At 45.6% G+C, this 12,528-nt stretch overlaps 1 protein-coding gene and 1 long non-coding RNA gene across 2 annotated transcripts in view; one reads left to right on the top strand and one right to left on the bottom strand.

Annotated features, from left to right (window-relative positions):
• tyw1 (tRNA-yW synthesizing protein 1 homolog (S. cerevisiae)) overlaps positions 1–12,528 on the top strand; it is a 72,858-nt gene that overhangs the window by 20,589 nt on the left and 39,741 nt on the right. The window contains 2 exon segments of the mRNA XM_056440550.1: positions 5,139–5,316; positions 6,428–6,563. Of these exon segments, the coding sequence (XP_056296525.1) occupies positions 5,139–5,316; positions 6,428–6,563 (314 nt within the window).
• Positions 1–12,528, bottom strand: part of LOC130210367 (uncharacterized) — a 33,051-nt gene that overhangs the window by 11,243 nt on the left and 9,280 nt on the right. The window lies entirely within an intron of this gene.

Below are 12,528 nucleotides of genomic sequence, written 5' to 3'. Positions count from 1 at the left end.
AGAAATGGACATGCACCTCCCTACCTACAAGAACTCATTACACTCCAAACCTCCAACCGCACCCGCAGCTCGCTCCTTTTTTTATTATAGTTTTAATGTACTGGCTCTGTGGCACGCTGAGATTCTTGGATGAAGAGTGCCTGTACAAATGGAATCCATTATTATTCTTATTAAACAGGTTGGTGTCCTGACAATCTTTTGGTCTTTTGGAAATCTCAAGTAGCATCTTATTTCCCTCAGATCATTGGTAACTAAATACATTTGAAGTCATTTAGCTCCGGTTATCCAGCAACATCTGCCACAGAAAGCCCGCCTTTTCAATTTATCCGATTAAACAATTGGTAACAACACCAATGACCTCTTTTCTGCTCCGAGTTTATTTATTCTCTCAACTTCAACCAGTGTTGAGGGCGCTCCATACAGAAATGTGACTCTCTCTGCAACGCAAAAGCAAGGCTGCAGTCTGATCAGGCATTTTACATTCATCAATACTGAGGGCATGATGCAGTGAATGCTCTTCAGCTGGCCATTAACTCAAACCGAGTGGGTGCTCTCGACAGTGCGCTGAAATTTGCATGAGCTTACTTTGTCGGCATATTTGCATGTATGCTGGAAGAAGCTTTCACGTTCTAACTTTCGCCGCAAAATCATCTTACGAATGAAACATTTTGTCCTGCAATTCTCTCGGCTACAACACAGGACCTTTTCTTTTTCTTTGTTTTTGTTTAAGAATCCCTTCAGTTCCGCATAGTGCTTCTATCCAAGCACCCGCATCCCCGTTTAATATCACCACGTGAACACATGCATCGCTGCCAAGCATTACCTCTTGGAAGAGTTCGCCGTGTCTCCCTAACACGCAATACACAATTTAAAAAAGGACGAGAGTGTTTTAAAGCGGGGATAATGATGTCTGCATCATCTTCTGTGATGTCGAAGGTCTTTGTTATAAGTTCTCTTCACTTGATCCCCATGATGTCACAGAGGCCCAAAGCCCTCGAACAAGGGAGGACATTGTGTGAGAATGTGATGGAATTTCTCATGACTAATTCCATAAGATGTATACATTTAAGCTTTCACACATTTGACGCACGCTCTTCTCAGCTGCTTGTTGGGAACAGAGTTCACTGGGATTCCGCTTCAGGGACAGTTTGACTTCGCAGCTGTTTCCAGATTTGATTTGTCCTTGAAAGAAAGACAACATGATAACAGACACACGTATCATCAATAATTCATAGATGGTTCTCTGAAGCATATGAAGGCATCAGTCCAAAGATCCACCTGATTAGGATTCACTGCATCTGATATTAATTTAGATGGCATCTGCTGTAGCGAGAACAATATCGCATTAAATTCCCATGACGGCGTATACAACTTTTTCTCCCTAAGCTTTCACTATTTGTTCATTCCCTGTCCATCAGATTTAAGCCATGTCAGACAACATTTTATACTTCATACCGTTTGCAGAAAGCAAGCTCCTAATGGTCTGTTTCACTGATACTCGCATCATGTCTCTGACTTCTTCATCTCGCAGGTGGTTGTGTTCATAGTGTGGGGATTTCTTCAACTCTGTGAAGATGCAGTTATAAAACCTTTCGGGTTTGCAGTTGAGATGAAAATGAACGCAGGGTTTGGAAGCTGGGTGTTGTCCGAGTAAGGGCACGATTTGGTGTCGGAGCCCGTGTGATCTCATTGCTAAGTGCTCTCTAGTTTATGTCAAGTTTTTAAAAAAACTGTTTGTGGCCTTTGGTCGAGATCCAAGTGTAGACTTTCTTCAATTGGACATTAATGGGCGTAACTATAACTAAAGAGAGGTCGAGAAATCAATTTAATTGATGGCAGCCATTGATGCTGATACCTAAGGTGTGTACTGTGCTCTTCTTATCGGGGATTATTCAACTCTTACTGTAAATAATTTGTTCATCAATACACGTTCCTGCAAACTTGTCACCTTTCGGTGAAATTCACCGTTTTGAAATCAAAATAGGTCATCCAAGTGAATCGTGTAGATCCGAAGAGTTTTTGTTTGGAAGGGGTCAACTGGCCGGCCGGCGTTTATGAGATTGGAGTGAGACACGGAGAAAATGTGAAGTGGTGCTCTTCGCAATAAAACTTCTTTGATGGGACGTGTCGCGTCTCGGCCAATCAGCGTTCAGATGTCGACAGCGTTTAGGGGGTTTAGGTTAGCTTGAATGTCAGCCCGCTACATCTGCTGCTGTCACGCTGCACGGTGTAGCGATACCAACAAAGAACCCGTACGTTAAGCACGATATGATTTAGCATATTTGGTGTATCAATACTTCATTAAAAGAGCGCGCGATCAGAGCGCACGCGCTGCTCTGTGTCAAGCTGTCTGCACGCATTGCGCTGCGCACACCGAGTGCCGTCAAGTGGCGGAGCTTTTGAGACTTAAAGTCTTCAGCTTTAAAAAAAAGAAGAAAAAGATGATTCCAGAAGTGAAATGTTTCAGTTCTTTGTCTCCAAGGCAGACAGTCTGTAAAGTTCTGTAACTCTACAGCTGCTCATCCTGATGAACTCTGTATCATCTGGTCAGATACTGACTAAAGGCCTCATAGTGTATAATCAATGCTATGATGGAACCATGTAGTTTCATTAATATCTGGCTGTATTAATACTAATAATACTGCCATTTGTTAAGTGTTGAAAAAGTTGGTAAAAAGTGAACCATACAGATGTTTTATTTATTATTATTATGGAAAAATTTACCAGTATCGTATTTATGGTATCATATTGTTTTTATGGTATTGTATCAAATTCTGGTATCATGATATTTATGGCAGGTATCGTATAGAAGTTATAATGTTGGTGACAGCCAGGTAGAGGCAGAACAGACTCAGGAACAGAGTCATGGCTCAGCAGAGCTCACGAGTCCTTGTTGTTCAGGCCAAAGAAAGGGAAGTTGGTTTATGAATGACTTTAACCATAGGATATATAATGACAACGCATATTTTTTATTACTATCATTATATCATTAATAATATTTCTACTTCTTACATTTTGTTGTAAAACGACCAAAGTTCAGCTAAAAATATTATTAGATAAATCAATTAGTTGCTTAAGAGAAGAAAAAAGAGAAAAATTGTTGATAATTTAACTTTAAATAATTAAAAAAACATGTTATGGTTCCAGCTTCTTAAATTTGAAGATGTGCTGCTTTTCCATCTTTCCTAATTTGAATGATTTTTAAATAGTGTTATACTTGTGTTCGCCAGTAGGGGGCAGTAGCGGGTTTTGCCATGACTGGTGCCGTAATTATTGTCTTAAACAAACAAGTTAGACCAGCGTAACACAGACAGTGACGCAGCTGTTGATGCGAGTCTCTTGGTGTTTACAGGTGAGAAACATACATAAGCACCACAGGGCTCTCAAGTCTCACGCATCTTAATGCTTGAATGGGATGGAGCAAAATGCTGATGGAAATCTCACGCTTGCCTGTCTTCAAAACTTGAGAGCCCTGGCACCATATATATATATCTGTATGTTATGTTCGCTCGCTTTTATATTTTGACAGTTATTAACTGTAGAAGTTAAAGTGAAGACAGTTAATTAAGGCTAGCGCCGTTTAGCTAGCGTTTTAGCACCATTGTACAATGTCTGCTGGCCTGAGAATTACATTGTTCCATGAAAGATTAGATAGTTACATGTTGTGTCTCGTGACAGATATAAACAGTAGTATGCACACACATAAGTACATATATACATACACAACATGTCCATGCCTATAAAGTTTAAACAGGTTTCCTGGTGGAAGTCACTTCTTGTCTGCCTTCGATCTCCGTGACCTTGTCCGTCACCATGGAAACATTGTCACATGACATGTATGCACTCTGGTTCTGTGCTGTGACGTCGCTAGTGACGTCACAGCACAGAACCAGAGTCTGTATATAGAGTGATTTCCAGCAGGAATTCAGTGTGTGAATCTCACAGAAACCCCCCCACCCCTTCTCCATTCAGCCACTTCCCGGGGTGGGGGCCTCTGATGAGACATCACAGACAGGGTGGGTGGGAAGGTTTATTATATATTATTGGTTGTTGGATAAAAGAGGAACAAAAGGAAATAATTTAGAAATTAAAAAAGTGTTCAAGTGCACAAAATTCAGGAAGTTACTTGATTTGTAAAATAGTGTAACTTGGGACTTGTTAACCTGTGATTGTCGCTCAAGTGGGCCGTAGAGATTTCTCTGAATGGGCCTCGCTCCTATTCACACCTGGGCCCATGCAAAATAAATATTACTGAATATTTCAAGGTGTGGCGACTATATATATATATATATATATATATATATATACACAGGGGTGCACATAGCTTTTTCAGTGAGTTACTCAGGTGAGTACCGGGAGATGGTGTTTGGTACTCCATATGTAGCGTCAGCTTTTGTGCCGTTCACCTACGGGGCGGTGGGGGGGTGCGCAAGTGACTTTTTTTCCGCCCGATGTGCGCGCACACGTAGAGACAGAATGACATGCTGCTGTGTAGAGACGATCAATATCAGATCGGTCAAGTACGCAAAGGCGCGAAGTAACACAAGTGGCATTACGCATTGTTGATTATTTTCGCCCATGTGTACCAGTTATGTGCACCCCTGTATATACACAACTATTATATTCTTATTAGAAGGGTTTGTGGGCACTGACTAAGTCAGAGCAGAGGACCCCCACCCCGTTGGCAGCTTTTTCACCTCTCATGAGTTTGCAGGTATGAATACAGTAATCTAAAAGTTGAAATGCAATAAACCTACCACATTTTCCCGTAATATATGAATTTCTGCTGAGCATATGTTTACAGCACCGAATAGTCTCTGCTGGTAGATATCTGGAAAATTGGGTCAGAGCCCCTCCAAGTGTAAAAGACGGAGAGACTGGGCTTTGAGCCTGACTCCCAAGGCTAAAAGGCTTTCACAGTTTCTCCTCTCCTCCACTCATTTGTCATGAGCTCCACACGTCTGTCCTGTAACGACTGAGTTAAACCTCACTTCAAAGCCCGACCTCATGCTGTTTCTTCCCGTTTTATAATTTGTTGTTCTACCTCCTTGTTGTTGGGAGATTGTTGATCAGGTCAAAGGTGGAATCGGCACGGCAAACTCTAATCTATTAAGCCGCTGACCTCTCTTCACCTCCAGGTGTCCCCGGAGTACAACCGGAGCGGTACGAGGAGGGCCTGGCTGTCAAGCACTGTGCCCTCTCCCTGGTGGGTGAGCCCATCATGTACCCTGAAATCAACACCTTCATCCGCCTCCTCCACTCCCACCGCATCTCCAGCTTCCTGGTCACCAACGCTCAGTTCCCTGAGGAAATCAGGTAGGGGCAGAAACAGACTTGCACAACTTGTTGTGTTGCTGTTCCTTTCTTCTCCTCATACACATTCCAGACAATCTGTTCTGGCTCATTTATGTTTCTGTCGTGCATTTTGCCTTTGCAAGCTCTTTTCTTTGAAGTCTGGGGGGGATGAATTGTATGTTCTAAAGGAGTGCATCACAGCAACAAGGACCAAAGCATCAGTCTCTTCAAATTCCTTTTAACAAGGAAAGGTTTTGTCTGAGGAAACGTACTGAAGTGACCTGAGTGTCATCTTATAATAGATAGATACTCAGAAGAAGGGGTAAGGCGAGTGAAGATACAGAGAGAGGTGGAGCTAGAGTAGGTGGATGTAGAGTGGGAGAAGAGGTGTTGTAAGCTCGAGCGTAGGGTTTGACCAGGGATGTGTGTGTGTGTATATATATATATATATAAATAAATAAATGCATGGGAGTTTTGAGTCCACACCGACAGTATAGCGATGGTTTGAGTAGACCCTCCTCAAAGTATCTTCTATGCAACAGGGGTAGGGTATGCGACCCCTGACTAGAACACTGAGAAGGGGGGCTAAATATAGAGATTGAGAAGTAGAAAGAGCTGCATAACCATACTTTCTGCATAACTACTCATTTGGTTAGTTGTTTGTCTTTGCATCTTTACATAATTGCCCCTCTTGGACAGAAATTTCTTATCGCTCGTCGACAGACACATGAAAGGGGAGTTTTCTACATTTCTGGTTCTCCTCTGCTGCGTCCTCTGCTCTTTCAATCACATATTGAAGAGAAGCACTGGGGTTTTCACTCTGCCTCATTCTGCCCTAATTTGTCTGATTTTGTTGCACGAAGCACAACAACATAGTGTTTGTTGTTGCATGTAAATGACTGGGACAACTGAGAGCTTACGATACGCTACTGTGTTGAGAGTACGGAAAGTTATTGATGACATTGGGGGGTGACTAGCTTCTTACATTTTAAATCTACTCTTTTTGCTTTCCTTTTGTCCTGTTTCTTAAATGCTGTCACGGTTTCGTACTACCTTTCCTCACAAGGTTCCCTTCCCTCTCAAACTGTATCCTTCTGATCCTTATGTCGGTTCCATATTTTCTCATTTCCAGGACCCTGGTTCCAGTCACCCAGTTGTATGTCAGTGTGGACGCCAGCACCAGAGACAGCCTGAAGAAGATCGACCGACCGCTCTTCAAGGACTTCTGGCCCCGCTTCCTGGACAGCCTCAGGGCCCTGGGAGAGAAGGTGAGCTGCTCACTAAGCTCATTAGAAAGACAAAAAGAGGTGAGAGGTGGAGCGAGCTGCTGCTCAAAATGCTCGGTGCAATTTACCTGCAAGAGGAAGGTTCAACGGTTGCAAAATGCTGGAGCTGCACATTTATGTCTGGACCACGCAGACGACCACGATTCAAGATTCAAGATGTTTTATTTGTCACATACACACACAGGGTGTGCAGTGAAATGAAAGTGGCAATGCTCAGCAGGAATGTGCAAGGGCAACAAGTACACACTATTTACAATAAAAAACAACACAATATTTACAGTGTGTGTGTGTGTGTGTGTGTGTGTGTGTGTGTGTGTGTGTGTGTGTGTGTGTGTGTGTGTGTGTGTGTGTGTGTGTGTGTGTGTGTGTGTGTGTGTGTGTGTGTGTGTGTGTGTGTGTGTGTGTGTGTGTGCCTAAGAGGGGCAGTTGTGTGGGTCTATGTGGGGGTCCTGGTGAGGTCGGAGTTCACAGTCCTGATGGCCTGAGGAAAGAAACTCCGTCTCAGTCTCTCTGTTCTTGCAGCGTGACTACGGAGGCGCCTGCCTGACCGCAGCAGCTGAAACAGTCTGTTGTTGGGGTGGTGAGGATCCTTCATGATCCTGCCGGCTCTGGTTCTGCACCTCCTGGTGTACAAGTCCTGCAGGGTGGGGAGTGTAGTTCCAATAGTGCGTTCAGCCGAACGCACTACTCTCTGCAGAGCCTTCCTGTCCTGAGCGGAGCAGTTGCCAAACCAGGCTGTGATGCTTCCTGTCAGGACGCTCTCTACAGCTCCAGAGTAGAAGGACTGAAGGATCCTCTGGGAAACTTTAAATTTCCTCAGCTGCCTGAGGTGGTAGAGGCGCTGCCTTGCCTTTCTCACCAGAGTGTCTGTGTTCGTTGACCATGTCAGATCCTCGGTGATGTGGACTCCCAGGTATTTATACCCGCTCACCCTCCCCACAGTAGTCCGTTAATCCCCAGTGGTGAGTACGTCCTCTGTTGTTGTACCCTCCTAAAGTCCACAATCAGCTCCTTAGTTTTGGTGACATTCATGATGAGGCTGTTGTCCTGGCACCAGAGTGACAGATCAGCAACTTCCTCCAGGTAGGCCTTCTCCGTTGTCGGAGATCAGGCCCACCACCACTGTGTCATCCGCAAACTTGATGATGGTGTTGGAGCTGAACCTGGCCACACAGTCATGTGTGTACAGGGAGTACAGTAGGGGCTGAGGACGCAACCCTGGGGGGATCCTGTGTTCAGGGTGAGGGGTTTGGAGGTGTGTCTGCCCACCCTGACCACCTGTGGCCTGGCGGTCAGGAAGTCCAGGATCCAAGCACACAGGGGGGTGTTCAGTCCCAGCTCAATCAGCTTGCCGCCAGTCTGGAGGGACTATGGTGTTGAAAGCTGAACTATAATCAATGAACAGCAGTCTCACATAGTCCCCCCTCTGGCTGGCCAGATGGGAGAGTGTGGTGCGGAGTACCTGGATGACTGCATCATCCGTGGATCTGTTTGGGCGATAAGCAAACTGCAGCGGGTCCATGGAGGAAGGAGGAAGGCGCAGATGTAGTCCTTTATCAGCCTCTCAAAGCATTTCATGACCACCGAGGTGAGGGCCACCGGTCGGTAGTCATTCATACATGCTGGAGAAGCATTCTTGGGCACAGGGACAATAGTGGATCTCTTGAAGCAGGCGGGGACCACGGACTCAGCCAGGAGAGGTTGAATATTGTGGTGAACACTGGAGCTAGCTGGTTAGCACAGGTCTTCAGTACTCGCCCAGATATGCCATCTGGACCTGCAGCTTTCCTGGTGTTCACCCTCAACAGAGCCCTCCTCACACTGTGCTCGGTCACAGAGAGTGTGTGTTCATCCCCAGCGGTAGAACTCACCTCGGCTACGCTTAACGGTGTTGTTGTTAGCCGGCGAGCTAGCGCTGTTGTTGCTAGCCTCAAACCGTGCATAAAATGAGTTCAGGTCGTCCGCTAGGGATGCGTCGGCACTCACCATAGCGCGGGTCTGCTCTGGTAGTCTGTGATAGTCCGTAGCCCCTGCCATAGGCGCCTGGTGTCGCGCTGCTCCATCTGTGATTCCACTCTGTCTCGGTACCTCCTCTTGGCCTCCTTCACCGCCTCCTCAGTCCATAGACCGCTGCCTTGTACTCGTCCATGTTGCGGATACAAGACCGGAGTTATAGGCAGCAACGGGCGTTCACAGCTTCACGGATGGATCTATCAACCCACGGCTTTTGGTTAGGAAAGACCCTAACTTTTACCGTGGGGACGATGGTGTCGCTAAGCGTTGCTATGAGGCTCATTGCTACTTCATAAACCGCTGGCGTCACTGGAACTGGATTGGATCATGTCCCAGTCGACGACGCAGAGCGTCCTGTAGCTCAGCCTCTGATTGGTCAGACCACCGCTACGTTCCTCGTCACTACCGCTTCCCGCGATCTTTTCGGTACTCCGGAAGCAGAAAAATGGCGGCATGGTCTGATTTCCTAACGGAGGGAGAGAGACAGCCTTGTAGCCTCTCTTGAATGGCGTATAGCAGTGGTCCAACGTTCTTTCCTCTGGTAGCACACGTAATGTGCTGGTGAAAGTTCGGCATGACTTTTTAGGTTCGCCTATTAAAGTCCCCAGCCACCACCACAGCCGCGTCGGGATACTTGTTCTGATGCCGACATAACACATCATGTAGGTCCGATAGTGCTACGTCGGTGTCCGCTTGTGGTGGAATGTAGACGGCTGTGGTGATGACCGAGCTGAACTCCCGGGAAGGTAGAATGGACGGCATGAGATCGTCAGATGTTCCAGGTTCGAGCAGGAGCGAGAAAGAGTCTTAATGTCCTTGGGATCGCACCATGTTGTTAGTCATGAAGCAAACCCCTCCACCCTTAGATTTACCAGACTCTTCCGTTCTGTCTGCACGGAAAACAGAGAAGGACTCGGTTGGGCATATGACTCGATCCGCACCAGCGGGTCAGCCATGTTTCCGTCAGACAAAAGATGTTACAGTCCCTCATGTCCCGTTGGAATCTGATCCTTGCCCTAACATCATCCATCTTATTTTCCAGAGACTGGACGTTAGCAAGAAGGATGCTGGGCAGAGGTGGACGGTGGGCTTGAACTCTCAGTCTGTTCGAATTCCGCTCCGTTTCCTCGATGTTTTCGTCGTCCCCGTAGTAGCGGCTCCACTGTTGTTGTTGTGGTTCGCTCATTACAATCTCTGCCGCCACGCTGGATCGATGGAAAAAGTGGACAAAAACCCTTGTTTTGCGCAAAAGTTTATGTCCAAAAGTGTGCTGCGGTCGTATGTTGTTAGTGCCGATGTGTTTGTGGCAAAGAAAACATTAAAAATAAACACAAAAACTAAAAGAGCGCACAATCTCCGCGGAGCTACCTCGACGGCGTCTGGACACAGCCGCGCCATGTGCTGTATGGTGTGGCTAGAGTCACACTTTGTGACTGCACACATCCTTCAGTTGCCTTGCTCATTTGATTTCTTCAAGTTTGCCGTCGGCTTCAAAATCAGAATTAACAATATATAGGTAACGTGTAATCAGCATGTTTTTATAATAACATTGGACTTGTTTGTTGATTTTAAGAGGTTGAAATATATACCGTACAACAAAATTAAGCAAGCAGCATTTGTTTGTTTTTGTGTCTGGCAGGTGAGGCATAAAAGCTCATGACTCTGATATGTAACGGTCTATAAAATTGGTCCGGTCCAGTAAATATGTCTGATTCACTTCAAACTGAGAGGACTGCAGTGCATCATGGTTTGCCGTCACAATCATTGGAGGAGAGGCGTACAGCCTCCAGCAGCGTGCACTTATTGGTATCAAATTCACGTAGATTCCATTGGGTTTTGGTCATTTCTTCGACACGCTGAGAATGTGTTTGAGGGTCTGGGGTGCAATGTTAAGAAGCTTTTCAGTGGTGGAAGAAGTTTCCCATATCATCCTCAGGTGGAAAGCATGTTTTTGATATTCTTTGCTACTGTATTCCCTCGTGGTCTTTTTTGTTTTCATGGTTTCTCGTTCTCTCTGCCCACCGAGGAGTGAATGCTCCGTCTCGGCACTGGCTTTGTTTGAGAGATTCTGTTGTGTACAGTCGTTGGAGAGCAGAGGAGGGGTGCTGCTCACCACCAGAGTTTCTGATTTAAGGCGCAAGTTAGTTCTGATTAAAAAATAAATAATAATAAAGAGAACACACAAAAAAACAATTCCAACCAAACCTCTAAGTTCAGAGGATTGGTGCCCGGTGATGTTTTCAAACTCATTTACACCATATGCCACATCAGCATCATGTGTGAGTGGAACTACTCCCGAACATAGTGTTGAATAACTGTCTTTGCATTTGATTAGGGTTCATTCAAGTGTAAAAAATAGTGTACATGAATTTATATAAATGTAAAATGTAAGGAAATGTCTATAACATAAATCCATTTAAGTTAATTATATTTATTATAACCCACATTACTATATCAAAGAATGTCGCGGGCCACATCAGACGACATGTCATCTGATGTGGCCCGCTTGTGTTTGACACCTGTGCTCTATATCAACGGACGATCTTCCCAACACAAATTAATTCCTTGATAAATTGTGTATAGAAATATGCAAGTGTGGTGATTTCTAACAAATGTGGCCTCTTATCTCCAACCCGCTGTCAGACTGTTGGACTTGGCAGATTCTTACCTCCTGTGCAGACTCTACTTTTTGTTCAGAGCAGCTGATGAAAAGGCTGATTGAGTCCTCCAAGAAGGCGCAGATTGAGATATCCTCTGTCCTCACCAAATGTCCATGCGATTCACGGCAAGATGGTGAATGACGGAGCAGATCAAGCCTGGGACACTTTAAACGGTGGCTTTTTGTAGGGACTATTTCAGTTCGGCTTTATACTGCACTGCCGCCGCCACTGGAATAATTAAAATATCCAGAGGTGTACATTTCTTAATTGTGTAAAAGGGCATCCAATAACCCTCCGTGGCATTGCCATCATTTATGAGCAGAGGCCAAGTCCAGTATCGCAGCCTGAATCTTGCCGCCAGACCCCATGTTTTAATATGTATCCTAAAAGAGGGAGGGGGGGGAAAATAAAATGCCCGGGTGCACTGGCAAATTGACCTTGAAAAAGACACTGACCGTGAAGTTTCTCGGACGGGAACCTCTATGATAGGGATGCACCGATCTGATCGGCGCCGATCCATATCGGCCGATATTCCCATTATCGGTTTTGATCGGCGTTCTCAAAACGGCCGATCAGATGACGTAACATCTGCGAGAACTATCAGACGTTTCAATCGCCGCGCACCGCAACGGAGACGATGCGGTGCGCGATGAAACGAACGCAAGTGAGAGGTCCACGAGGATCCTCACGCGCGGCGGCGTCCGTCCCCCGAGTTGAATCTCTGGGTCAACTCAGCCGACTCTCACATGTCTGCCCCTAGAGACTGATGCTCACGGTAAACGCATTCGATCGGGAGCGCGCGAGGGTTTTGATAAAGTTAGCGGAAGGATTTAAGTGACAACATCCGGTTTTGCAAAGTTAGCGGAAAGAACCACGTGAAACAACATCCGTTTATCAAAATAAGATGTCGACAAATCATATACTAACATATAAAATAGGGCTGTGAAACGATTAAAATTTTTAATCAGGTTAATCACAGGTTTCTGTGGATTAATCATGATTAATCCCATATATACATTCAGGGTTTTTCCTGGGTCAAAATGGGTCTTCGGTGCTCCCAAAAAAAATGTTTCTGTTCGTTGAGTGAGTGATCAGCAGCTGGCCGCTCGGTCCATTCGCGCACCTCACAGTTGCGTATTGATCAGACAAGAAGACACGCTTATCAACTCCAGTGTTTCCCCTCCTATTATAACAGGGGGAATCTCCACCCGTCACCCTGTAATTTTCGTCTACCCCCCACACCCGTCAACAATTCTCGGCTCGCGCGACCGACA

Source organism: Pseudoliparis swirei, chromosome 20 (genome assembly GCF_029220125.1).
Source record: "Pseudoliparis swirei isolate HS2019 ecotype Mariana Trench chromosome 20, NWPU_hadal_v1, whole genome shotgun sequence".
NCBI classification, from domain to species: Eukaryota; Metazoa; Chordata; class Actinopteri; order Perciformes; family Liparidae; genus Pseudoliparis; species Pseudoliparis swirei.
This window is presented reverse-complemented; position numbering and strand designations above follow the sequence as displayed.